This window comes from Dromaius novaehollandiae, chromosome 18 (assembly GCF_036370855.1).
Source record: "Dromaius novaehollandiae isolate bDroNov1 chromosome 18, bDroNov1.hap1, whole genome shotgun sequence".
Classification (NCBI taxonomy): Eukaryota; Metazoa; Chordata; class Aves; order Casuariiformes; family Dromaiidae; genus Dromaius; species Dromaius novaehollandiae.
Window position 1 is genome coordinate 7,248,617 of NC_088115.1, and position 25,898 is coordinate 7,274,514.

The window sequence follows — 25,898 nt, forward strand, 5'->3', positions numbered from 1 at the left end:
GCGTGGGGAGCCAGAGCTGCCGAAAGCGGCTTCTCCGAGAAGCAGGGGAGAAACGTAAGAAAAGCAAGTTTCCTGACGTTAGCTGGTATATTTATGACTGGAAAGTTTGGGGTTGAAATGGTTGTGAACAGGCAGCTGAAAAGAGCAGCAGAGGCAGTATGTATAAAAGCTGCTTTCCCAGCTCCGACATGACGTACCCAGCTGCATCGAGCAAGGAGGGAGCCTTGGAGAGCTGCGCTGCGTCTAGCGGCCCAGCGTAACTTGAGAAGGAGGGGGAGGAAGGGATGGATGGATGGAGAAGGAGGGTGCCTAAGGAGGCTGGGATGCGCGTGTGGGAGGAGGGCCGGGCTTTGCATCTGCCGGACCAGGCGGTTGGTGATCTCTGCGCTACCTCGGTATGGAAAGCCCATCCTGTGCCTGCGTCTTCTCTTTGTTGGGAAGGCATGAAATTTCCAGCCCTGCCTTGGATACCACATGAAAACAAGAGCGAGACACATCTGGAAGCAGACTGCATGTGTGTTCACTGCCAGTTTGTCTCTTCCTGCAAACTCTCCCTAATTAGGGACTGCCGGGAACTTTTCAGTAATGGGAATGGCTTTTTTCCCCCCTTGCAACTACCATAGGGCGCACACATGGTGGCAACAGGGGGAGGTCTTCTGCACCTCAAGAAAAAGGCACTGCAATTTCTCCTGGAGTCAGATGCACCCCTCAGCTGCGGGGAAAGGCTTTGCAAATGGAAACATGCTGTGCTCTGCGTGTGTTAAAGTCATTAGAGGATGAGCAAGGTTTCTGAATCCTCGCGTTCCCGTTAAAATATCCTTGCTGCCGTGCAGCACTGGGTTTTGTGTCTGTGTTTGGTTTTAACATTAAAACATGCTATTTAATAATATCTTTATTAAATAATTAAATATAATTTCTGCTAATCTGTGCTTGGGCCTTAACCCACTGCACCTCACATTTTCTTAAGAAAATCTGCCTTGAATGTAAATGAGAAATATAAGGGAGTTAGCCTGCATTTGATTTGACGGCGTGAGGCTCAGGCAGATGCAGTTCCTTCCATCCCTTTTGCATTTCCCTCCACGCAAGCCTCTTCTGCCGCTTAATCAACGCCAGTGAACTGTGCTTGCCTTTCCTTCCCAGGCATCTCACTCTCGCAACCCACCCCACCGACGTGTAGGGGAGTCTGCAGGACCTGTCTAGCGAAGGACGAGCGTGTGCTGCGCAAATGCGCTGTTTTTCCCTTCCGTGCGTCCCATTCCCTCCCTTCGGTATTGGACCTGCCGGCTGGCTCCTTGGCTCGTGCTGGGGCGCTCGCTGTGCGTCTTGGCCCGAGCTCGGCGGCGGGTTTTCCTTTCCAGTTTCTCAACACGCACAATAGCCGGAATTGCTGGCTCCGTGCGAAACGCGTCAAGCTGGGCTCTGACACCAATGCGACGAGCAACTCGGGGGTTTGCAGCGTGAGGTCAGTGTAGTCAACAGCCCGCTCATTGAGCACATGCAGGTCACTGTATAAATGGACAAATTGCTCATTCAAGTCAATAAGGCTTTGAGTGCTGCTGGAAGCGTAGCCGGGAGGGAGGGGGGCACGTCCTTGCCAGCTACAGCCCTGCAGCTGAGGGAAGCAGCACAAGGAGGACTTCACGGAGGCTGCCTGAAGCCCAGGGCCCTCTGCCTGCATCCTGCCGGCTGCTCCTTATCCCTCCGCGTGTCCTGCCCTATTCGGCAAGTCTGGTCCCTCTCTCCTAAGCACACGTTTCCCTGCCTTTGCTGTGCCGCATCTGCCAGCCTTCCTGCCACAAGCGTGCAGAGCTGCAGAAACAGGGAAACTGAGGAAGAGCATGTTCTCCCAGAGCAGAGTTGTGTGTTCAGAGCCCGGTGGTGCCATCGGGCTCGGAGCAGAGCTGTTGCTGATCCATGATCGTCCTTCCTACTCACCGGCAGTGGGATCATGTGCCTGGTTTGAATTCCAGCCTCTGATCTGAGCGTAAACCCAGGGCAGTCGTTGACCCCAGCCGAGGTAAGGGAAGATTCGGTCTCTAGATGCTGTTGAGAACTGTAGAAAGCTTGTGCACGCGTGGCACAGGAAAGACCCTACTCGGTTCACAGATGAATGGAGTGAGAAGATGAATATCAGTCCTACAGTGGCCCTGCTCACTGGTCCTTTGTCCTGTTTGATGACAAGCTTACCTCTGCTCTCAGTGCTGATGTAGTGGAGTTAAGCCTTTATCTTCTCCATAGATATCTCCCTACTGGAGGTGGAAGAGAAGAGGAAGCAGAGATCTTGGACCTACAGTTGTTCCTCTCCCTGCTCAGCTCTGATGGGGCTTCTCAGGGTCTGGGGTTGTCCCATGACACCATGCTTACTGTTTCAGCAATTTGTCCAGTGAATGTCTGAGAAGCTGTAGGGTGGGAGGGCACCTCGTTCCTTGTGCTTCGGCTGTCACAGGCACCACATCATGTTCTCTTTACTGCAAATGGCTGTGCCTCACCTTGAAACTCGTTTGGTTTTTTGCCCTCTTGATTTCAAGGCAGTCCCCGTATTGCTCCCAGCACTGGCATTAGCACCTTCTTCTAATTCTCAGCCTACAGTTATTATTGACCTTTTTATATAATGAATGTTTGGTTTTGGATTTAGGCTTTTTTTATTCTCTTGGCAATGGTGATCTTTGCCCACAGTACCTTTTGCCCTGTGATGTATATCATTGCAATATTTCTAGCAGCTGTATCCTCTCTCAGCCTTCGTTCTTGCTAGATTTTACTTATGCTGAGTAGCCAGGATGAGACCAGACAGAGCACTAATGATTTCTACTTTGCTACTGAAAGTATCTTTTTTACTACATTTAGGAGGGCACCCTTTTTTTTTGTTTTTAATTGCATTGTACTGATGGCTCAAAGTCAAGCTGTGACTCACCAGTGCAGTGAGGTCCTGATGATTAGCTCTCTGTTCAGAAGTGAAGACTTCGTTAAAAGCCCTTGAGGTACCAACCTTGCATTCATTCTACTAGTTGTCATTCTGCTTCTGTTATTCAGTCTTCAACTCTATCCAATCCATTTTGTGCAGGACACTGACTCTCTGTTTGTAGATGCCACTTCATAGTCTTGTGGCACCAGGCAGATGTGAGATGAGATCTGGCTGCATTTCCTTTGTCTACAAAATCAATTAATTGTCCAACAATCTTAAATCAGTGAATCTATTTTGCATTTTTTAACCTTTTCCATCATCTTAGTTTCTTTCCAAATGTGCATCTTTCATGGCTCAACACCCTTAAGCAGAGACCTTTCCTTGCCCAACTTCTGTGTTTTATCAGAACTGGAGTTGAGCAAAGACTTTCTCACTAGGGTTTGAGTTTTTGAACTGGAATAGAACTGGCTTGGGAGCTTCAGAGTACTGCAGTGAACTTTTGGACTCCTCCTCCTTTTAGCTTCCTGGTTAAGCCAGGATGGGAAGTGGAAATAAGGCTGTCTGCAGTGTATTTCCTACTCCCTTGGAAGCAGGAAGAGCCTGAAGTCTTGTGAAAGAGCCTTTTCTCATGAGAATTCCTGCGTAAGCAGTAGGGCTGGATTCACGGTGTCATCTACATAAAAGCACAGGCGGAGGTATTGGGAACTGAACATTTTTTTCTTCTTCCAGAGTCTTTCACATCCCCTGCCAGTCACACTGGCATGGTTTCCAAAGAGCTCGGGGCCAGATTCTGCAGTGCCCAGCACCACAGTTAGAGCCTGGTCTTCCTAAAAGTTTATTACTTGCCAACTCCCTATTTCTGAGTGATTGATGTTATGTGCCTCAGTTTCCCAGCTGTAAAATGGAGATTTTAACACCTCTTCATGCTGGATTTGGAAGCAGAGATGTTTCTGGGCAGAAGCATAAGAACTTGGAAGGTGCAGGGAGCACATGAGCAGAAGGCAAGGATGCGTTGGTAATTGCAAAAGCCTTTCTGGCTTATAAAGAAGAGATGTTAGTTGCCATTCCTTTACCTTCAGAATCTGCCTTTTTTGAGGCTGTTATATCTTTTTTTTTTTTTTTAACATATTGTCCCATATTGGTGCTACCCTTCAGACAAAAGCTGACCGGATGGCCCCATTGGTGCTGCGCTGTGATTAGCCATGAAGCGATGCTGCAGGGATGCTGGCCACCTCCACGTATGGCAGATTGGTGCTGCATTTTGCACGATCCTGTACGCGCACTGTGCACCTACTCTGAAAGGCTGAGAAGGATGTTTCATCCGTGATCAGCAGCAGATTCAGCTCAGCAGTGAAAGGTCTTTTGGATTTCCAGTGGAGACATTAGGCTGTTAATAAGGATACTTGGATGCTCCTATGTAGTGCTTTTGATGAGTAAGTCTCAAAGCATTTTATAGAGGAGGCTAGAATCCATAAAGGGTTCTGTTTTCTAATTAAAATAGGAGGAGGAAAAGGAAGATGATGTGGATTAATTTACCTGCTTTCGTGTACTAGATAATTTAAGATTCATGTAGCCACAATGACTCATGCTATGTAGTCTAAGCGAGCCTCTGCTTATGACTGCAGCAGATTGTGAGTCTGATAAGAGAGCAGCGGGGGTTCAGAAAAACCTTGACTTGTGGGAGGAAGAAAAACTGCCTGAAAACTGCATTCTTGGCAGCCTGCAAACAAACTGCAGTGCTGTTTAAAATGTGGATGGATAGAAAAGTCTCTTGTCTGCCTTAGCCTGACTTGAAAAAGTATCTTCTAATGCTGATACCTTCCATGTACTTGGGTTTTTTTCCCTCTTGCTGCTCTTTCTTCTTGAAGTGACTTTCTGTCTTCTCTGCATCTACAGGCAGTTAATGGTCCACCAAACCTAGCATTAGGGCAGAAGCAGCGACCAGTACTTGCTGCTTCTGAGGAAGACTGTACTGTGACTTGGAGAAGCCCATGAGGTCCATCATTGTCTGGAGGGACTGGAGAGCCACTTTAGCTCCTGAGCACAGAGCTAACACTGCTGTTTACTTAACCTGGTCGTTAAGTGCTTTGGACAGTAGGATGTCCTTGCCAAAATCTGCACTTGGAAGTGTGGTTGTCCTTGTAAGGCGTGCAGGTTTCAGCGGGACATGTGTACAACGTCTGTATGAAGTGGCAGGAACGGAAAGCAGCCCAATGTCAGCATCTGGGGGAAGGTGGAGGTTGCAGCAGCTAGCTCAGCTGCTGGGATTTAACCAAGTGCTTTGTGGGGCCTGGGAGAAGCAGATCGCAGAAGACAGACAAGTTTAGAGAACGTGTTTTAAAAAGTCAGGACCACACCATTCAAGATATTGGTGACAGCCCAAGAGAAGATTACCCAAGGAACAAGAGTCAAGATTACTTGCAAGTGCTGGGTATCATCAGATCATGCTAGTTTAAAGTTGGTGATCTCCTTTTACAGGCTGCTTTTCTCAGAGATTGGAAATCACCTCTAGGCCAACAAAACAGTGTCACAGGAAGTTTGTTGTTCATCTAAAGAGCAGTGATGGGGAACGAAAAAGGGCTGGGCAGTCAATGTGCTGAATGGTCTGGATTACTTAGGGAACTGTTGTAATACAGCTAGAAAAGTCAGCTACTTAAAACCATATTGCAGTTTATGGTTTACATAGTAGGGATTGTATATTGGATATCAGTTATCTAAAAAAGGCTTCTGAAGATCCTAGCTAACAGGAAAATTGAGGCGAGTCCTCTGGTACAGTAAAAAGTTAGTGACACCCTTGGTTGTATAGCAAGGGAATAGCAAGTGACAGAAGAGATGTGATTTTTATGTGGTATATGGCACTGAGGAGAATGACACAGGTATACAGTACTCTGTTCTCTTTATTTAAAAAATGGAGTTCTCCCTATTAAACAAATAAACAAAAGCAAATGCTTGTGGAAAATAGGGAAAAAGGAGTAAGACACCCCACAAATGACTAAGGAACTGGAGAAAATACCTGATACAGGGCCCGAAGGAGCAAAACCTGATTAGTTCATCAAAAGGAAGATAGTTGACTTGATTAGTGTGGGAGAGCTTTCATCAGGAGAAGATTCAGGGTCCTAATCTCCTCAATCTGCTAGACAAGGGCGAAACAGGGCCTGTGCCAAGATTGAATTTGGATGAGCAATTCAGTATGTGCTTTTGATATGCTGATGATGAACCCCAGAAAGAAATTTCAAGGGAAATGGTGGAGTCTTCATCCCTTTGGACTGGGTTCTCCATCTTCATCTGCAAAGTTGTCCACCTTTCTAGAAGAAAAGTTTTAGCTAATCACACATTTGGGGGCTCACAATATAGGTGACAGACCAGATGAAACAGTACCTAGCCTGCTATGTGCAGACTAGATGACTGAATGATTCTTTTGGTCTTACCCATGGTAAAGCCATGCCTCTGACAGAGACTAGATCAGATAAAGGTGCAAGAAAGTCTCCAGGAGAGAGAATTATGGGCTTATCTTCCCTCAAGAAAAGCTTATTCCTCCTCTAAGTAGCAGGAGCTTGGCTTATGCACTTGTGGGGTGAGTTGTTTACATATTTTCCTAGTTTAGATATTTACTATTAGAACCCTGGATATTGTTATTCATTACTTGCTGTAATTTTCCATCTTCCTCTCACCTTTTCAGTGCCTTAGGTGCACATGGGTGCAATATTTGCTGTCCTGGAAGCTGATTTTAATGAGAATGAACACTTACTTATATTCAAGACACTTTATTTTATACTTCTTGGGGATGTCCTCTAGGCCTGTCAATTTGCTGAACCTTTATTAGCAGCAGATAGTAGATCCAAGAGGATAACACATTATCTTTGCTTGGAAAATGCAAAGTGACCCAGACTAGCCAGACTACATGAAACTATCTCAAACCGTCCTGCCAAAAGCTTTGAGCGTCCTTGCTGGCTGTATGAGACAGACTGATGTCATTACGATACTCTGTAATCAGAATAAATCAAGTAACAGTTTCTTCTAGTGGTTTACTTATTGCCTCCAGTGGTCCTCAAAAACACAGTACCCATCGCAGTGCAACACTCTTCTCTGTGTGACTCTGACCATTAAAAAATGCGCTCGGTCCTTCCTAAGATTGGGCCTATTGCTTTCTTTTCTCTTTCTTCCAATGTTGATTTTTAGTCAGTCTTGCTTAGTTCATTTTTTCCCTTTTAAAACTAATCTGCAACCTTGTGATGACAGTGCGTCAGGGATTTATGATTCTTAACAGCCTTCACTGAAGTCTAATCCAGGTTATGCAGCTCCAGCAAGGGAATCATCACCAGCTTCTAACAAAGCAGCTTTTTCTCTCTTACTAACTAGGGGTAAATATCGACATTTTTACCCACTTGAAATGGATTGTGGATGTGACCTTCACGTTAGCACTTGACAAGAGAAATAAAACCACTTTCTTTCAAAGTCAGTGCCGCTGGTATGGGTCAGCCAGCATGTGGTCCTGGGTAAGGCAGCAACAGCCACGGCTCCCCGAAGGCTGTGCGTGGACACGAGAACGGCGAGGACCCAACCGAGGCAGTGAAACTAGCAGCCCTGGCTGTAAACCCAGCTTCATTCTTACTCTAGTCCAAGAAATTTGGAGCAGGTAACAGGGACGTTCAGGTAATCGGGACATTCAGGACGTGTCTTTCTAAATGACAGGTCACAGGGTGACACATTTATATGTCTAACCTTGTGATCGCACAGAGGTGCGGAGTGTGCTGCTCTCTGAACTGTTGTGGTATATTGGTTTCTGATATCGCTAAGAATTAAAATGACAGAGATCAGCAGTAATTTTTGTGAGGAGGAGGAGGAAAACCACACTGTCTACACCTTGTAACACCGTGCATCTGTTTTAAAGATGTGTTGCTCAGACTGTTTAAGAGGTTCTCATGTTTTAAAATAATATCTTTCCTTGGATTAAAACCTAAAGCTATTAACAGTAGGTAAAGCCTAGCTCAGCATCAATTTCCATTCTGCTTTTTTTCTTTTTTTAACTTGGAATTTCTTGAGGTTGTGAAATTGTTACAGTTGGTTTTGTTTTCTGGTTCACATGCACTATTGAAAGTCTGTGGTGTTTGCAGGCTTTGGAAGTGGGAGGACTATAAAATTAAAAGTATAAAATAAGTGATGAAACACGTACCTTCTGCAGTAACAGAGGCCAGATTTGTCCTCCTGTTTTGCATAATTTTTCTTTGCAGGAACCATAAAGAGGATTAAAACCTGAGCCCATTTAATTTTACTCTTCCTGTCGATGTGTGCAAACACGTTCAGTGGGTAGCAGTAGCACTTAAACGATGCTACCAAAGCATGAGATGAGGCAGATAAAAAGGCAGTGGGTCAGTAAGGCAGAATCTGAGTCAACACAGGAAGGCAAGAACATTATATAGACTGATATATATACTTATATATAGATAAATGGAGTTATATAGAGATAAATGGAGAGACAAGGAGGTAAGTCTGCATGGCAGAGATTGTGGCTCGCGTAGGTGCGCAGAGCTCGCATTCAGCTTGCTAGCTCTGAGCGGAGAGGAGCACGGCTGCAGCAGCAGAGCTCAGCCCAGCTCGCTACCTGGGTGTTACCTCAGGTTTGGGGCAGGGTTGGCAGTCTCTCCTGTTGCTTTGTGCTGATCGAAATGGCTTGGGTTGGCGAGCGATGGGTACCCTTCTGCTAGTCAGTGGTTTGGTTTGATTTGTTGTAGAAGATGATGTAGGAGGGGCAGTTGTCGGAAGAGAAGGGGGTGACTGAGCTGCTGTTGCCCCAGCAAAGGTGGAGGGAGCGCGGAGCTGAAAAGAGCGTGGGTTGTCAGTGCTGGAAAGCATCACCGGGGTGAGCCCCCAGTTCAGCTTGGCGCCCTCCCGTTTCTGGGGCATCGCTAGGGCTGGCCTCACGTTGAAGAGGGAGAGATCTAAAACCGCGCCTATCCAAGGCGGATTTGAGCGCGCGTTTTCTTCCACGCTAGGGCCGGGTCGGGGGGCGCCGGCCCCGCTCCCGCCTGCCCCGGCACTGCCGCAGCAGCCGGGGGGAGGCGCGGAGCGGAGCGGAGCAGCGCGGCTCGTCGCTCGCCTCTCGCCGGGGCGGCCGCGGCCGGGCCCCCCCGCGGCGGCGGCGGCGGGGGCGGCGTGACGGGCGCGGGGAGCAGCCAGTGCGCGGCGAGGAGGCCGGGCCGGGCGCGGGGCCGGGCCGGCGGCATGGCAGGGCGCCCCGCGTGTGCGCGGGGAGGCGGCCGCTGCCGCTCGCCCTCCTCCATTCATTCGGCCGCAGGCTGCCGGCGGGAGGGGGCCCCGCGCACCCGCCCCAGGCACCGCGCAGCGCGGCGGCAGCGCCGCGGCCATGGCCGACCCGGCCGTGAACGCGCACCTGGAGGGCATCATCTCCGACTTCGAAGGTGGGTGGCCGCGGGGGCCCCCGTCCCCCGGGAGGAGGGCGAGGAGCGGACGCGGCTCCGGCGGCAGCCCGCGGCGTTTTGGGGCGGCGGGGGGGGGGGAGGGGGAATGAGCTGCTTGTTGCGCTCTGGCAAGTCGAGCCGAAGCGCTGCGGGAAGGGGCAGGAGCTGCCGCTGCCCCGAGTCGGGCCGGGCGCCTCCCCGCCGCCCCCCGGGGCCGCAAGCCGCAGCCCGTCTGCGGACGCCGCGACGGGGCTGGCCCCCCCCCTGCTCCGGGGTCCCCTGCCCCTGCCCGGCCGGGGGGACCCGGCAGCGCCCGGCGCTTGGGGCGGGGAAGCCGCTGCGCTCGGCTCCGCGTGGAAACAGCTGCGGTGAGTCACTGCCGCCGGCGGGGCCCCCTTGCTCGCCAGGGCAGGGGACGGACGTGCAGGCTGCGACCTCTGCCCCGGCCCCACCAGACCCCGCCGGGCCCCCGGCTCGGGTGGCACCGGCGCCCCCCGGCAGGGCGCGAGCGCTGGAGGCGCGGCGGGGTCCGCAGCTGGCCGGCTGCCACCTCGCATCCTCCGGCGGCCGCTGGAGCGCGGGGAAGATTGTTTTCAGCGCTGCCTGTGCGCGCTGGCGTCTTTTGTTTGGAGCAGTGTTGCACCCCGTTGTTATCTGCGAAGGCAGGATCTTATGGGATAGTTTTCTTTCCTGCTTTTCCAAGTTGCGTAGTGTTTTTTTGGTGTTTTTTTGGTTTTTTTGGTTTTTTTTTTTGCTGAAAATGCGTGGCTGACACAATTAAAAGTTTGTGAATCCCCCGGCGCAGGTCTTTCTGTCGGTTCCCAGATCTTGGATGCAAGCGTAGCTATAAAGTAGCTGTGAGATGGATAACGAGTCCAAGTTTCAGAAATGACCATAGCAGGAGTTGCCTGCCCTAGAAAGCTTTTCATTTGTCCTGTGGCAGAGCTCCAGTTGCCTGATAGCGCTGCAGTGCTCTGCTGCGCAGTATCTCCTTGCAATCCCCTTGGCATGCTGGAGGGGTTGCCTTCTCACTGGGTGTCCGTGGCTCTGCCCAAAATGCTGGCTTTTCAGGGGGGGACGAGAAAGTAACCTAGTTGAGTGTGTGCTGCTGCCAGAGAAGCACGTAAGTTAAAGGCAGGCAGAAGAGGAGCGCGGGGATTCCTCTGAAACGGGCGTGGAGAAAGCAGCTTGGGGAGCTCGTCTTCCAAAGCAGAGCAGAGTTTTGGAAAAACAGCTCCGTCGCTGCGCACATGCACTCTCGCGTTCTTGGCTGTTATCCAAACTGAGCTTCTTATGGTGGCCTTTAGAAAAAATAAGAAATAGCGGAGTGCGCTGCGATGAAAACTTATTCAGGGGCTGCGTGTCTAGCTGGGGGCTGAGACGACTTCGCTGCCTCCTGGTGAACTCAATTCTTGCATTCTGTGGAGAAGCAAAGTATTGTTTTTCTTGCTTTGTCGGTGAGGAAGCTGAAAGCACAACAGTTCCTCTTCCAGGTCATACAGGAAACGTGTGGCAGAGCTGTGAACTCAACACACTTCTGAATCTCAGTTTGGTGCCCTTGCTTAACATGTAGCTACATCCATCTTCTCTTTTTTCAAGTCCCTGGGCTTTATTCTGCATGGGTCAAGTCATGGCACAGCACTGCGGGTGGAGGGCTTAGGGGGAGACTAGGGGAAATCACATCCTATTAAGCCACTAGTGGCTAACGAGAGTCTGAGCGTGGAGGCCAGCCCGAATGGGTGACCGGTTTTGCGCTCTTGGCTCCACCGTGCGTTTGTAACTGCCCTTTAGGGACTTGTGAGCTTCCTCGCTGCAGCGCTCTCAAGTGCTGATGTAATTACAGCCCTTTCTTTTGCCTGCCCCAATTGCATTTAAATCTCTGAAGAGTGAGTAATTCTCTACTTGAAGATGATGAAGGCTTCGCTGTGAGCCCTTGGGCTGGTTGTTCCAGGATGCGTATGTTCCTCCATGTCAGGAAACTGCTCCATAGTGAGATTTTCAACTCGTAGAGCGCTTTATAGTTCCTGCCTGCGTACAGAGAGAGGCTGAGGAAAAACTCTGTGTATCTACAGCCAAGAGGTCTGGCCTTGCCCTTGAGCAGGGATCCAGGCTACTGTTTCACAATTTAATTAGTTCTCTCAGCTGCATAGCAGCTTCCGAAGAACAGGGCAATTAATTTCTAGCCTGTAGGGCAGTAGATGCCGTATTCATGTCTGCTGGGTGGGTATCTCAGCCTGAGGCAGCCCACGGCCAAGCAGGAAAGATCAGCCCAAAATACCATGAGGCAGAAACACCGGCTCCTCCAGCAGCCAGCGCCCTCTTTGTTCTTGCCAGTCGTAAGCCGGCTGCCTTTCCAAATCACCTTGGTGGTTTCTGCCCAGCTTCCTCTTAATGTCCCTTCCAGACGTAGGACCAACAGGTGTCTTATAACTGCTGGAGCACAGAAGGCAGAGAGGTACGGACTCAACTGGACGGGCTGCTGGCCCGCACCATGGGAGCTGTCGCCCTTAGCGAGCCTGTGGAGGATGCGAGGGCCCTTTTGGAGGGAGAAGGAGTGCAAAGTATTCAACTACAGTTAAGTTTCTGAATCATGGCAACATGTGAAGGGGCAACACAGCACAGCAGATTGCATGCACTCTTCCTTATGCCCGGTGATGTGATGAAGGTGATCGCTTTGAGCCAGGTAGCAGAATTTCCACTTCTCACTGAGCTAACAGGTACAGTGGTGAAGGCGCTAACCCCATTTATTTGCCTGGCAAGAACTTCCTCCTCTTTAATAAGAGGAGAGCATTATTAGGTCTGTGGTTTGCCAAGATTTGCAGAACGTAATAGTTACTCTTCTGGGTTTACAGATTTTGGCAGGTCTTCTGAGGTGTCACTGGTGCAGCCTTGATTGCGCCAGTACTTCCCACGCTCACGTCTGCCATTAGACTGTCAGGGCTGATCCGAAATGGAGCGGTGCCCTGGGGCAGCCAGCCTCGCGGTGCAGCAGAGAGGGGACTGCAGCCAGCTCCGCTTCCATAACCTGAAATACGTACCTGGGAGCAGTGTGGAAGGGAGCCTGTTGCAGTACTCAAACCAGGTGGTGGGACTCTTCTGCAGCACACTGACTTTGTGTGTGTGTAGACCTCGGACTGCCCTGATCCTGTTCAGGCTGAGTGATCCTGTACTGCCAGCATCTTAGTCAACTGTAGACATCATGGGATCCTGAAGATTAAGAAACTTGCATCTTTGGTGGCTTGTGATAATGCCCAAAGATAACGCTGTACTGGGGTGCTGATGCTTTTTGTTAGGGATTTCAAAGCACTATGCACACATGCTCTAATGTGCGTCTCAAAGAAAGGGAGAAGAGAGCTGTGGCTCTGGCCCTCTCTCCGGGGGAACATGCCTGTTACCAAATGCAATCGCAGGGGTAATTGAGGCTCGTTTTTGCTGAGAAATTGCTGATGGTGAGTTGGCAGCCGCGATGCTGAGCGCTCTTTGCCAATGCTGTCAGTTAACACCAGATTCGATTCCTCGTAATCGTGTTGGAGCACAGAATTTCATAGCAGATGCAAACGGCAAATGACAGTAAATGCCGCGTGGTGCTGTAATTGCGTGAAATTGCAGGGTAGCGTAGCAGGGTAAGACGTATTTGGCAGAACTAGAAGCTGGGTAGGACACGAAGGCTTGCAGCTTCGCTCTGGCAGAAACCGCAAGGCAGCCTTCATTGACAGTGGTTAATCTTCCGGAGAGCTTTCTCTGACTTATTCTTTTGCCTTAGCCCAAGCCCAGACGTGGATCTTGTGAAATCTGGGATAACGTCGCAAACTTGAGCTGCCCCAGGCAGCCAGTGTGGGACACGCGCCGCTCGTGGAGCGCGCAGTCGTCCACGTGCAAGCCTTGGCTGCGTCGCAGTCGCGGTAGCTGTACGCTGCCGTGGAGCTGGGCGTCGCGAGGGCCGGGAGCCTCCCAGCCCTGCCAGCAACCATCGCTCCTCATGGGAAGGGCTCTCTGATTTTTCTGGCGTTGGACACCCGCCGCCACGTGCTTCTTGCGCTGCGCACCGCACGCCGCTTACAGTAGTTCAGCACGGGCTGTGTGTCAGTGAGGTCCTGAGTTGTGCTGTGGTTTTAAGGTTCATTGAAGACTAAAACAGGCAGCCGGATTGTTTTCCTAAGGGGGCCATATTAAAAATCGGCGTTTCTCTGTGTGCGAATCTCCTTCAGCAAACGCATGGGCTGTCCTTGGGCCGCGTGGCTGCAGTTTGTCCCCAAGGCTGCCCGGGGCTCGCATTCCTGCTGCGAGGGGAGCAGCTGCTGCCTGCATGCTGCAGATGCTGAGATCCAACCGTGGTGCTAATATTAGCAGTAACGCACCAGAGGGATAGTCACAATGTTATGTGGGTGATGTGACTTGAATTCAATACGGTGAGAAGCCCAGGAGAGGAGATGTGCCCAGTGTTTCCATAACTGTCTCCTTTGGGTTCAGGCTTCTCCCTCTGCCCTGTAAGCCCTGCCGCGGGCTGGCAAGGTGAGCTATCAGCTGTGCTTCTGTGCTCACATGCATGGGACCAGGGTGGGGGACCAGGTATGTGACTAACAGTCTCATATGCGTGGAGGTTCAATGCCTGGAAAAGGAAATGCAAAAAGATCTTTCAAATTACATCTAGAATTGAGGCAAAGCTCCTGAACGCTCCAGTTGTTGGATTTCCTTGACTGTCCCCAAAAAGGAGGTTGTAACTAGTCTCTTCTGATACTTTTTATCATCAGGCTTGTGTGGGTAGAGTCAGCTTCCGCTCTCCCAGCTGGTGGGACATGTGTGCTGCTCCAAGACAGGCTGCCACCTCTGATATTCTCAGAAAGCTTTATGAAGATCTCTGAGAGTTTTTTTCTCTCTCTTTCTCCCACCCTAGCTACGTTTCCGAATCAGAGATAAAAGGCTGAGGTGGCTGGAAGTATTCCGCCAAATCAACACGTGGTGTGAAAGGCCGAACAGCCCAAGGAAAGTGTCTGTGGGAAGGCATGAGTTATCTTTTCCCAACAGAGCTGGTGTTCCATGCTCAGAGTGGAAAAATTGTATCTGTCTGTTAATGGCAATGGAGACCTGCATGAGTGGGTTGTTTTTTCCCCGTGTATATTTAGTTCCCTGGGAATAAAGAGGTTGTGAGGGGGTGGGAAAGGGAAGAACAGGACAGGGGTCTCTTTGTGCACATGAGCTGGACTCTGGGGATAGCCTTTGGCCCTGGTTAGGATGTAGGATCATCCAAAGGTCATTGCTAATAGTCATCTTATGCAACGAGGGCTGGGCTGCCTCTCCTTGGGGGTGGGCAAGCACTCCAGCGTGGAGCAGCGTGTCCTTGGCTCTGTGTCAGAATGGAGAGCGTCCAGCGTTGGCTGGTACGGGTGAGCTCTCGTGGTCCCTTTGAGATCAGTCTTGGACAAACAGAGCACAGTGTTGCGCTAATAATAGAGACCTGTCAAAAGTGGCTAGATGGGAAGGAACAGGGCATGGGTGAGGGCTTTATGCCTGGGCCAGGTTGGCTACTTTGGCTGTGCAAGCATGCTGCTGGTGGCTGGAGGTAATTCAGGCTTTTGGTGTGTACACCACAGTGGCCTGTACAAATACTTGCCAGTCCCTGGGATCTTGGTAACCTTTTCCTGAATTTTAGGCTCACCTAAAATGTGATCATTCTCCTGCTTTACTCTTTGCTAATTGCCGGTTGGTGGTTTATGACAGCAGAGTGAGTAGGAAGCACCTCTGGTGCACTTTGGGTTACACTAGTGTGTCCCAGGGACCGTGCCTACATCTCTAGGTCAATAAATGCCAGCAAACCTGCTGCTGAGTGAGGGTGCTGGCACATCAGAGGTGTTCGCCTGTGGCTGCATTGCCAGGGTGCTGATCTAATTTCTGTTTTTCAGCCCGGCTTCCTCTCTCCTTTCAAGGAGCCGAACAGCCTGTTTTCCCAGGAGCCAGAACCCAGACAACAGCAATGCAACCCGGACTGGGACTTGTCATAAATCCAAAGATAATAATGGAGACTTCAGAGCCCATAATCACTCCAGACATTCATGTTTCTAGCTCTGATATTTGATATTTAAGGCAATGTATTTCTGCAGTCCCATAATACAGGCTCTTTCCCTTTTCTGACCTTCCTCCCTCTTTCTCCTCATGCTGCAGTAAGCGCTGGAGAGCACTTTGTGGGACACTGAGGCAACAGGCCAAGTGACCCTAAGTCACTGCCTCGTTGAGGCTGTTTGATACCTGTAAAATGGGTTGATGGGTCCAAGTCTGCTTTCTGATGCGGAAGTGCTTATTTGGTGGGGATCCGTCACCATCATGAGAACTCTTCATGGGACAGGGATGGGCTGGCTGCTTGCTGGGCCACCTCATTGTGCCCTTCAGCACGGGCCAGGATTGTGTCCCAGCCGCCTTTCGTTTCACACGTACAAGGTCCCATTTGGTTCTGGCACCGCTCTGCTCTGCCCACAGAGCAGGCAGCAGTTTTGAATCTGCCAACTCTGCTGCTGTCTTCAGTGGCCCTGTAACCACTGAGACCTCGCTTCTTCTCCTGTCCAGTGAAGGATGCTGGGGTGGAGCAGGCCTCAGGCCATGAAGAGGTGTCTTGTTATTCCTGACTTGTTCTGAAAAGCTGCCTCTAGATTAATGAAAGCTCTTATCTCCTGACAGCTGTGACTCAGGCTTTTACTGTGATTGCTTCTCCAAAGTTGCTGGACAGAGCTCAGCTCTTGGGGCTCCTGGGCACACTTAGGCTGCTCTCGGGAGCTGTGACTCCAGGGCGCGTGGCCTGTCTGAGCTGGCTTTCAGCTGGTTTGCATGCCAAAAAGGCGAGACATTGCAGGTGCCAGTGCAGCCTGTTCTCCTGCCTCCCCCAGCGTTGCTGCAGATGTCCTGTTCTCGGTACCCAAGTGGCTAGGTTCAGTTGGTGCGGGAACGTCTGGTGTGGCTGTTGCACCTCTAACTGTTCTGTGGACATGCCCTGTCCCTCAGAGGTGGTCCAGGTATAGATGCTGCAAATAGCAGGGTATTCGAAGCTCTCATTTGGCTGAAGCTCCAGTGGATCATTAGTTATGGCTGCTAGCAGGACCTTTATCTTTGAAACGTGAAGAGAGCCCCTTGCCCTTTTTCTCTTTGAGTGTGTATCCCCACTGGAGCTTGAGATCTGTCCATGGCCAGCTCCTGTCCCCATCTTCTCTGCCTCTCCAGCCTTGGGTTGCAGGGTGCGTCAGGGCTGTTAACTGGCCTCTTGGGGAGTTGGACTGATGCTTGGGTGCTGCAGCTGGTGACAGCAGTGATGCTTCTCCTGTCACTGCTGCCAACAGAATTGTCCCTTGCAGCTCACTCGCTGTCCTCTTCCTTTTTTTGTCTTCCCTGTGGGCTCTTGGCTAGATGTATAACTCAGGTGCACAAGCTGAGGCTAACCTTTATAGTGAGGCTGAGTCTCAGGTAACTTAGGCTAGTGCTGGAAAGTGGCATCATGATGGTTATCTGCACTCACAAAGTTGGTACAACAGGGTCAGTGAGAAGGGAGTCTCTCCCCACTGCCTGTGTATTTGCAATTGCCATTTTCTGCAGTGAGCTGGAAGAGAGCCTGAACTTGGGCAGTGACTGCGGAGTCTACTTTCAGACTGCTCTTTCAAAGGAGCCAACACTCTGGGTCCAGCCTTTCCTAAGAGGGGGACTGAGATCTGCAGCCTGAGCTTTGCAGTTTGTGATGTGGAAAGAGTGTGAAATGTCCCAGGTGAGTCCTCCAGGGAGAATCAAAAGCACATCCAGAGATTTCAGGATCACATGGGTTGCAGGACAAGAGATGCTGAGAGGGAACCATGGCAGTCTGCACAGCCGTCCTCCCTTTGGGTGGAGGTGGCAGTTGAGTAGTCATCACATTTTAGACAGCCCTTGGCTCCTGGTGAGTTGAATGTCCTCCAACACGGCCCAGGACTCATGGCCAGGGTTAACGGTGGGGGAAACGGCACCTGACATGAAACAGTGCTGTTTGCTTGGGACTTGTCCTGGAGAAAAGGAGCCTGGCAAGGCTGGGAGATGCCTCCTGGGAGCCCAGGGGCTTTGGTGTTTCTTCTGTATGGTCATTGGAAGTGCAGATATGGGGGAAACGTGGAAGGGATGACTTTCCATTTTGTTTTGAGGCACATTTGGTTTACCGAAGAAGAGTATTCCTGTTCCTCCTTGGAGGCAGCTGCTGGCCTTCCAAACGTTCATGCAAGGATGTCTGGCGCGGTGCTGCGTTTCCCCTCGCCGCCGGCCGCAGAGATACCAGTGACCGCCGTTGCTCCCACTTCTGCTCCTACCCTTCCTCCTTCCCGTGTCCCTCCGTTACAACGTACGCGGGGTCAGCGGGAGCCCGGTTGGTTTCCCAGGCCGTTGAGGACAAGTGACATGATGGCGTGTTTATACTGCTGTCAGGCCCTGCGAGGCTTGTGTGTATTTTGCTGCCGCTATGAACAAGCTGTTCTCGGGAACCGCGGCAGTGCCGGCGTCTGTCGGGGGCAGCCGGCGGCTGCTTGGATGCTGCAGGCTCCGTTTGCTGATCCCCCGTCTTGCAGCTGTCGTTGGGGCCGTCCCTGCCCTTGAGACGGAGGCGAAGCACCGAAGTGGATTTGGGGAGCGGGAAGAGCGTTGATAGCGTGGGTTGGGGACGGGCACGCCGGGGGAGCTGCGGGGCGCATCGGGGCCTCCCGTGCAAGGGAGCTGCTCGTACCAAGTTACCCTTCTCTTAGCATTTTAAGCACCATGTGGCACTTCCAGCCATCGGAGCATATTGTTGAGCAGAGATTCGATCACTTTATGGTTTATTCAGTTTAATCACTGATCTTCCAGCGACAAGCCCCTGTCGCCCCCAAGTCGCTCGTGACGTGGTCCTTGTGGGCGCCGCAGCTTTGGGGCTCGTGACTCGCCGGGGACGATGGCTGGTGTTGGGTTCTGACATGATATATGGTGCTTGTGACTTCTTAAAACTGAGAGCATGGTTTTTTTCCTCTTAATCCTTCTGGGCTTTGGTGCCCTGTGAGTTGGTAGTGCAGTGCTGCCTGGGGGCTGTGATACCATCTGCATCCTGATTTAGCCTGCTGGGCAGCAGTTTTGAGGAACTTTAGAAATATTAGTGAACTGGACCAATGCTGCAGTCCTCTGGGAGGGGAGGAAGATTTATTTCCCTCTTCTCTCCTCCCCTTAGGGAACTGCAGATGGACCGGAGGCAAAAGCTGCACAGAAAGCCAGTGGCAGGGCCAGTAATACAGGGCTGGATACCCTATACTTTATGTAATTTTCTGCACTGGTATGAAATGAATATAATGGATATAAAATACACTGTCCTGATCTGGAAGCATTTTGCTGAGGGTTAATGATTATGTAAACTGAAGTGTAGTGGAGAATCAAAGCTAAAACCTTTCTAGAACTCCATTATAGGGACTGGAAATCTGGGATTTTGGCTTAATCTGAGAGTGGATTTTTTTTTTTTTTTTTTCTGTTCTTAGTTCCAACTTTGCTTTTGCATGTTCAGTTCTGATAAATGACTGGGTTTACTGCTTGGTTCCTACAGGCTGTCTTTAAAACTCACTGAATACATGTGAAATGCTGCTCAAAAATCTTTGGTTAAGCCAGAGCCCTGAACTTGCACGCATCCCCAAATTTACTCCGTAACTCAATACTTGTTGCCGTTTGCAGAGTTCGTGAAGGCACTGCATGTCGACGGCACATCGCCAGCATTATCTTCTATATGCAATTTATATGTTAGGCTGTTAAATCTATGGAAACCTTTTTTTAGTGCTGTTTGAAAAGTCAGCAAAAGTGTTTGTGTGTGTGCCTGATCGCTCATGATAATAAGAGTTGTGCTGCAATAGCAGATCATTGCATCTATCAATCATTTCATCATTCATATGTATATAATAGCATCTCAGATTTTATATACATATATTATATATGAGATACATATATAAAATATATGCATGTATTGTAGCAAAGTTGGTTGTTTGGCAAAACAAAGGCATGTAAACTCCTGGTGCAAGCACAGGGACAGGATCCAGCGTTACTACTTTTCTGTCTCCCACCGAGTGAGCGGTAGCTTTGGGAAAGTTGCTAAATTTCTGCCTTCATTTCCCCAGATGTGAGAGAGGAATCTGAATTTCTTGTGCTGCTTCAAAGCTGTTTATGTGCAAAGGGCTTTGGAGAGGGGGCACACCGGCGTGGGTAGTACCGCCGGCTGCCCAGCGCTGTGGGCGACTTTGCCCTCTGGGCTGCGTCACTGGTTTGGGCACCCCGGAGGGCTGCACGAGGGGCTTTGAGCATCGTGAGGAGTGTGTTGGTTAGGGTGACTGGAATGTTTCCTGCTCTGGCCCCGCGGCAGGCGTGCAGCCCCTTAGCCCTTCTCCGGAGGGGCTTGAGCCCGTGCCGCAGTGGGAGGGTGCATGTCTGGCCCGCGACAAGGTGGTAACACCCTGCTCGCCCTTCCCGCAACGGAGAGCTCTCGCTCCTTCAGCTCATGGAAACGCGTCCGCCTTTTTATGGGTCGTGGCATCTATTCAGCAGCATCACAGACAGTGGTTTTGGATAAGCGGCTCCAAATACCAAAGCCAAATGACCCTAGAGGCGCAGTAATGTGGAGACCGTGCTATTTAAACTAGGATTTGGCCAGAAAGCGGAGGCGATCGCCCTGCTGTCTGGCGATAAGGATCTGGGAATCTTTAATGGCCACGAACGGTTAATGTTGTGGGGTTTCGAAAGGGCTCATTGAAAGATGACACCTGCGGTACACAGCCTCCCCCTTTTTCCTCCCCGGGAACAGGAGGTCGCCATCTGGTAGCAGTTTAAAGAAAGTCCACGCTCTGAAACGATACCATTGTATCGTGTGAAATAACAGGGCGACTGCCTGGCCCATTCCCGTAAGGCTCTTGTGTGTCTGAAAATGCAAGAAAAGCTTTCAGTGCTTAAGCAAGCAAGCAAATGTAACCCCTGGGTTACAGAAACCATGCGAGGGGCGAAGGATGTTTAATGGGAAGCAGTTTCATGCTGCAGTCTCTGCAGAGCCCGAGGCTCAGGTTGCAGAGCAGTTAGCACCGGTCCTGAAGGAAACAGCATCTCTGGCTGTTTATTTTGGTCTCCTCCAGAGCTCTGGGCATAGAGGTTTCCTTGTATAAAGCATCTCCTTGACTGTTATTTGGTGCATTCTGTGTTTTTAAGAAAAAAGCAGATGTTCCCTTGTTGATCGCCCCCCCTCCCATGTGGACCCAGAGCCGGGGGGACGGTGTGCCGTGTAGCTCAGTGGTTTGCATTGCGTGCAGGGAAATACGGCGCCTTCGGGCAGGAGCCAGCAAGCCCTCGTGTCAGCTGGGAGGCTTTGCCTTGACTTTGGGTCTCGGCTGAGGCTTTGAAGCGGGGACTCGCGTCCTGGGGGAGAGGAGGGTTTAGATACGCGGCCCCAGCCGTGCCGCTTGCCGCTAACTTCTCAAGAAAATCTTGGCTGTCGTATAAGCTGCTGGAATTTGGACCAGACCTCTGCCCCCTCGTCCCCGTTTGCACGATCCCTGAAGAGCAGCTCTAACTGCCGGCTCGTGACCCGCCGATGCCTGCGCGGGAGGGCTCGGCGCGAGCAGTGCGGAGGCGTCCTCAGCGCGGTAGCGAGGAGCAGCACGAGGAGGAAGAAACACAAAAAGATTGCTCGTTCTCTGGCAATGTATGTTCCCATATGCTTTAGGGTCAGGCACATACAGTTTTGTCCCGAGGAGCTTGGATGCCAGGTCCCGGTCCTCCAAGAGCACCTTGCTGGGCTCAGGGCTTTGTCCCTGAGCTGTTTCTGCTGGGGAGGCAGGCGGAGCGTGGGTGGCAGCGCCGGGACCCCGGGCGCGCGGGCGTTCGCAGCGTCGGCCCGAAGGGCGATGAGAAAATCCCAGACGATGGCTGCGTCAAGGCAGGACGTGGCTTTGCTGGGAAGGGCGCGTTGGGGAAGCGGCTTTTAAGGAAGGGTTGCCTTACGGAGGGAGAAAGCGTTGGCAACCGAAGGCGATCGTGCAACTCGAAATCCGAATCTGTGTTCTCACACGTGTCCAAACATTTTCTGAGGATGAAGTTACTTTGCAAAGCACTAAGGCCCCCTGCCCTGGCATTTACTTTAATGAGGGAAACTAGGCTGCTAGTTTGGGCTCAAGCCCACGGGCCTCCCCCAGGTGCCGGGATTATCATCGGCACTTTTGAAAGCCGCATCTGCCCGGCTGTCCCCGTGGAGCACGCCCGCGGCTGGGGGAGGCTCCCCGGGGAGCTTTGCCGAGGGGCCGGCCGGTGGCTGCCCCCCTCGGAGGACACCTCGGCCCGGGGAACGCTGCGGTGCGGATGCGCAGGAAGGGCGGCCTGGAGGCCGGCGGGGCCGCGCGCGTGGGCCGGGGCGGGTGGCTCTGAGCGTGACCCTCGGTGCCGCGCGGCCTGCGGGCCTGCCTCGGGCCTCCACGGCAGCGCCGGCCTTTGCTCGGCTGCTGTTGTTCGAATTAATAAGCCAAGTTCCCCGCAGGAAGCCGGGAGGCGGGTCGTTTGGAGCAGAGGCTGTTTACTTTCCTTTCTTGGCTCTGGCCAGGACAAGCTATTTTTAAGCTTTTCTCTTTTTTTTCAAGAGTTGTTTTGCTTCCTGAGGTCTTTCTGCTTTGCCGTATTCCCCCGTGCTGTGCGGGGAGCCGGAGAGGGGAGATGCCGAGCAGGGAAGCTGGAGCAGTGATGGGTTGGTTGGACGAAGGGCGACCCTCAGTGCGGGATGGTGTCCTCGAGCGAGCTTCGCGGGCGTTGAGGAGCACGCTTGAGGCAGCAGGTCTCTGCCTGCGGGGTGGAAACACCAGCCCTGGTTGTCCAGCGGCTCTCATTTCTGGAGCACGGGAGGTCTGACCTCTCCAGGCCCAGCTGGAGTTGGGGCAGGACCCTCTGAGGACAACATGGCTTTGCTGCCTGGTTTCAGGCTACCCTAGGTGCTCTCCAGACTTGGATCAGCAAGTTCTCCTCCACTTTTTTGCTTCAGTTGTCTCTTCCACAGTTTAACAGGGATGAAGCTGCAGAGCTCCCAAAGTGATTTCTCTAAAAGCCTCTGAATTCGGCAGATGCTTTTTGCGGAGCTGGTTGGTAGGTCAGTGTTGTCGCTGGGGAGATTTCCCCTCGCTTCACAGGCTTCGAATCTGATTCTTCAGGACAGAAGTGGCCAAATGTGCTGGCCTGTCTAGCTGGGTACCAAAATCCTTGTGCAACCAGAGCCATAAGATGGACGTCCTCTACTTTGGAAAGCCAAGGACGGGCAAAGCTCTGGGATCTGCTCACAGGCAGATCGGTGACACCATCATGGGGACAGGGAATGCCACTGGGTCCCAGGGGTCCCGGTGATTTTGCTCTCAGAAATTGTGCTAAGCTTTTTCCAGCCCTTATTTGGGGATAAAGGTTACTTGTTCAGCCCCCCACCCCTTGCTGCCAGCTGGAGGGTGTAATGCTGGCACAGAAGTGTTATTTGGGCCATTTAAGTCTTTTGCAGCTGTTCCTTCTTAAACTTTTTGAACCCCTTTTTGTCTGAGTTTTGAGTTTTTCCTGATTTTCTTTTTTTTTAATGGAGAAAAGCCATTTTGGGGTGTTGCATCCTTCAGTTAGGGCAGGGGATTGCTGCACTGGGCAGGTTTACCTTGAGCTTAGGACTCTTTGAGAGATTTGGAAGTCAGAAAAGAAAGAAAGGCCACGCACAGCAGCTCCCATGTTGCCGTTGACCACAGCATGGTCACTGATGCCATCATTTCTTTTGGAAATTGCAAACTGCGTGGGGACTAAAAGGAGCTAAAGTGCTAAAGTCAGTTTATCCAATGAACCCTGGAGGTCAGTTGGGCTGTTTGTATCAAAAGCTCATTATCTGGTCAAAAAGAAATTCCTGCGTCACGTGATTCAGAGAAATGTCCAGAGGGATATTCACTAAGCAAAAAAAACTTGCCAGTGCTGCTCAAAGTGTTAGTGTTGCCTTTGCTATCGGGTTCCTTGAGAGCATTTACTTTGTCTGTTCCTCCAGACACATCTGTCATTAGACTATTGGGCATCTTTGTTGAAGGCAATCAAATGAGACTGAATTGGCTGGATGGAGGAGTGATGAGCAAGTTTTAAAAGCCTGACGTGGACAAAATTGTGATCACATCCATCAGAGAGGTGGCAATGCGTGGTAACGCTGTGTCCTCTGCTGAGCTCTGCTTCCCCCACAAGCAGCTTTGCTTCAAGACAGCAGAGGGGCTCCTGGTCAGATTATCCCTTCTGCACCCTTTGTTTTCTTGCAAGGTAGAAACTGGACTTGACTTTTGCATATTTGTTTTTAAATTCTTGACCTGGGAAAAAAATTGCTAAAATTTTATTTTTTTCAGATTAAGGCATGACGGAGAAGGAAAATGGCAGACAACTCTGTGCCCAGGATGGCAGCAGAGCCAGCTGGGGGAGTGCCTGTGCCCCCGGAAACCCTTGTGTCTCTGCAGAGGCTTTGGGAGCTTGAACTGGAGGCTCTCATGAGACCTTTCAGTTTATTCAGAAAACAGGGTAGATAAAATGGAGGAAAACTGTTTCTGTAAAGGCTTTATCTGCTTCTCATCCCCCCCCGGAGTGGCACGGGCGGTTCGATAGGTGGCACTCCAGGCCCGTGCCCGGTGCCACCCAGGGCTCTGCAACCCTTCCCGCGGAGGCGGATGTTAGCAGGACGTCCTGGCCAAACGCCGGCGCGGGCCATGGCGCTTCATCCTCTGACTTCTCCCCTCCTGCTGCAGGCTGGCCTGAATAAATCGCCTTTCTAGCATGTCATGGAGTGTATGACCATCCTGTGCGGTGGCTGCGTCTACCTCAGCAGTGGCCGCGTTTCCGCAGAGGATGAAGCTAGTCTTGTCGCCTGCTTGTGGGCTATTTTTTTACTGCCTCCTCTCCCTCCTTGCCTCTCTGTATGAATATTTGAGATGCAAGACTGGCCATTTTGTCATTGTTAATTGGCCTTGGTGGGACCTTTGCTGGGTTTTATGTGGCAGGTATTAGGTCGTGTGCTTTGGTACTTGCTGTGCGCTTGCCTCTTTTAATAGTAATAAAGTCTGCATGGTTTCTGAGCGGTCCATTCAACTGCATGGACACTTAACCTCTCCCAATAGAAAGTCTCATTACCTGGAAAATGCTATCTATAAATAGGTGTTTATCTGAATCCCTGGAAAGGCATAAAGGAGGGAGGTTAAGTATGATATCCCAGCAGCAGTGCTGGGTTCCCAGGCGCCGGCGGCGTTTCTGTACGAGTCGTGCCTTAGGCAGAGTGACACTAACTGCCTCGTGGAGGCAGGGACCAGCCAGCTGTCGCTTGTGCGAAGCCAGGCACAACGGCTGCCCGACGATGCTGATCCTCAGGAACTGCTGTAATAATTCACCAGATGCTTCTCCAGTGCCATTTCCATCAAATTAATATGCAGGATAAAGGACATTTCATTGCACTACATATTCTTCCCTACCCATCCTGGCTTGTGCCCGTCCACAGGGCTGTCCAGCTGTGCACCCTTTCCTCTCCATGGCAGCTTCGGGATGCAGTGGCAGCGGAGCTGGAGTGAGGCTGCCATCCCCCATGGGGCTGAGGAAGCAGCTGTACAGGGAGCCAGGGCCCGAATGAGGCCCTTGGACGCGGGGTGCTCCTGAGCGTGCCAGCGCAGGTGCCTCCAGGCTCTTCAGCTGCTCCCAGCTTTGGCAGCATCCCTGCGTTCAGCACCGGGAGCCCGTTCCCAGGTCTGCGGTTGCTTCCCAACAGTTCCCGCTCTGAGGTCTGAACCATGGCTGGGAGGGAGCCCGATCCCGGTCTGCATGTCCTTGTGTCCCCGTTTGTTGCTGAGCATGGAGGGCTTTCACAGAGCTGCTTTCGCAGGGTTACTAATACCGAGCACCCGAGGGAGGCTCCTAATCCCAACCTTTTAGGATGGTTTTTGAAGCCTGACGTTCATGTTTAATAGTTCTTGGGAACCTCTCCCAAAAAAGGAAAAAAAAAAAACCCCAAAGCTTGTATCCTATTCAGTTGTTTTAACCCCAGCATGCTTCCCCTTGGTGTAGCCCATCTCTGACGTGTGAGCCCCTGGCTCTGGGGGTGGGTCCTCGCTGCCCGGGGAGGAGGGCTGGGAAGGCAGAAGGTCTAAGTTTTGTCACCCTCTTTGGGCTTCCTTTGAGTTTGCCATGCATCTCCCATGAGCATTGCGACCAGCTCTCTCTGTAGCTCATGGGAGCTTGTGGGTGCCCATTTGGCCTGTGCTGGCACTGGACGGGGCGATGCCTGCTGCTGCATGGAGCTGCTGCACCAAATCGGCGCTGTCTAGCCCCAAATCCCTGGCGGCAGCTCCGCCGCTGCTCGCTGCCTGCCCCTGCGTGGAGCTGCTGCTCGCCGCGGCGGGAGGAGAGACCCAGCACCGCTTGTGCGTGCCGCGCCGCTGCGTTTGCAATCTGCTGGCGAAGCGGCGCTGGAGCTGCTGCCACGTGGACTGCTTTCCTGCCCCGAGCTGCCGAAAGGGCTGCGGCAGCTGGTTCCCATTGCCGAGCAGGAAAGCCACGCTCTGACAAATAGA

General features: G+C 51.7%; 1 protein-coding gene across 7 annotated transcripts in view; it reads left to right on the forward strand.

Annotated features, from left to right (window-relative positions):
* Positions 1-25,898, forward strand: part of SEPTIN9 (septin 9) — a 167,754-nt gene that overhangs the window by 66,276 nt on the left and 75,580 nt on the right. The window contains exon 1 of one of the 7 annotated variants that reach the window (XM_026103889.2): positions 8,356-8,386. The exons of 5 other annotated variants lie outside the window; for them this stretch is intronic. In XM_026103889.2, the coding sequence (XP_025959674.1) occupies positions 8,371-8,386 (16 nt within the window). In that variant the 5' untranslated portion in view covers positions 8,356-8,370. Of the gene's footprint in view, positions 1-8,355; positions 8,387-9,134; positions 9,322-25,898 lie in introns of those variants that run through there. One more of the 7 variants, XM_064522527.1, reaches the window with a different exon arrangement.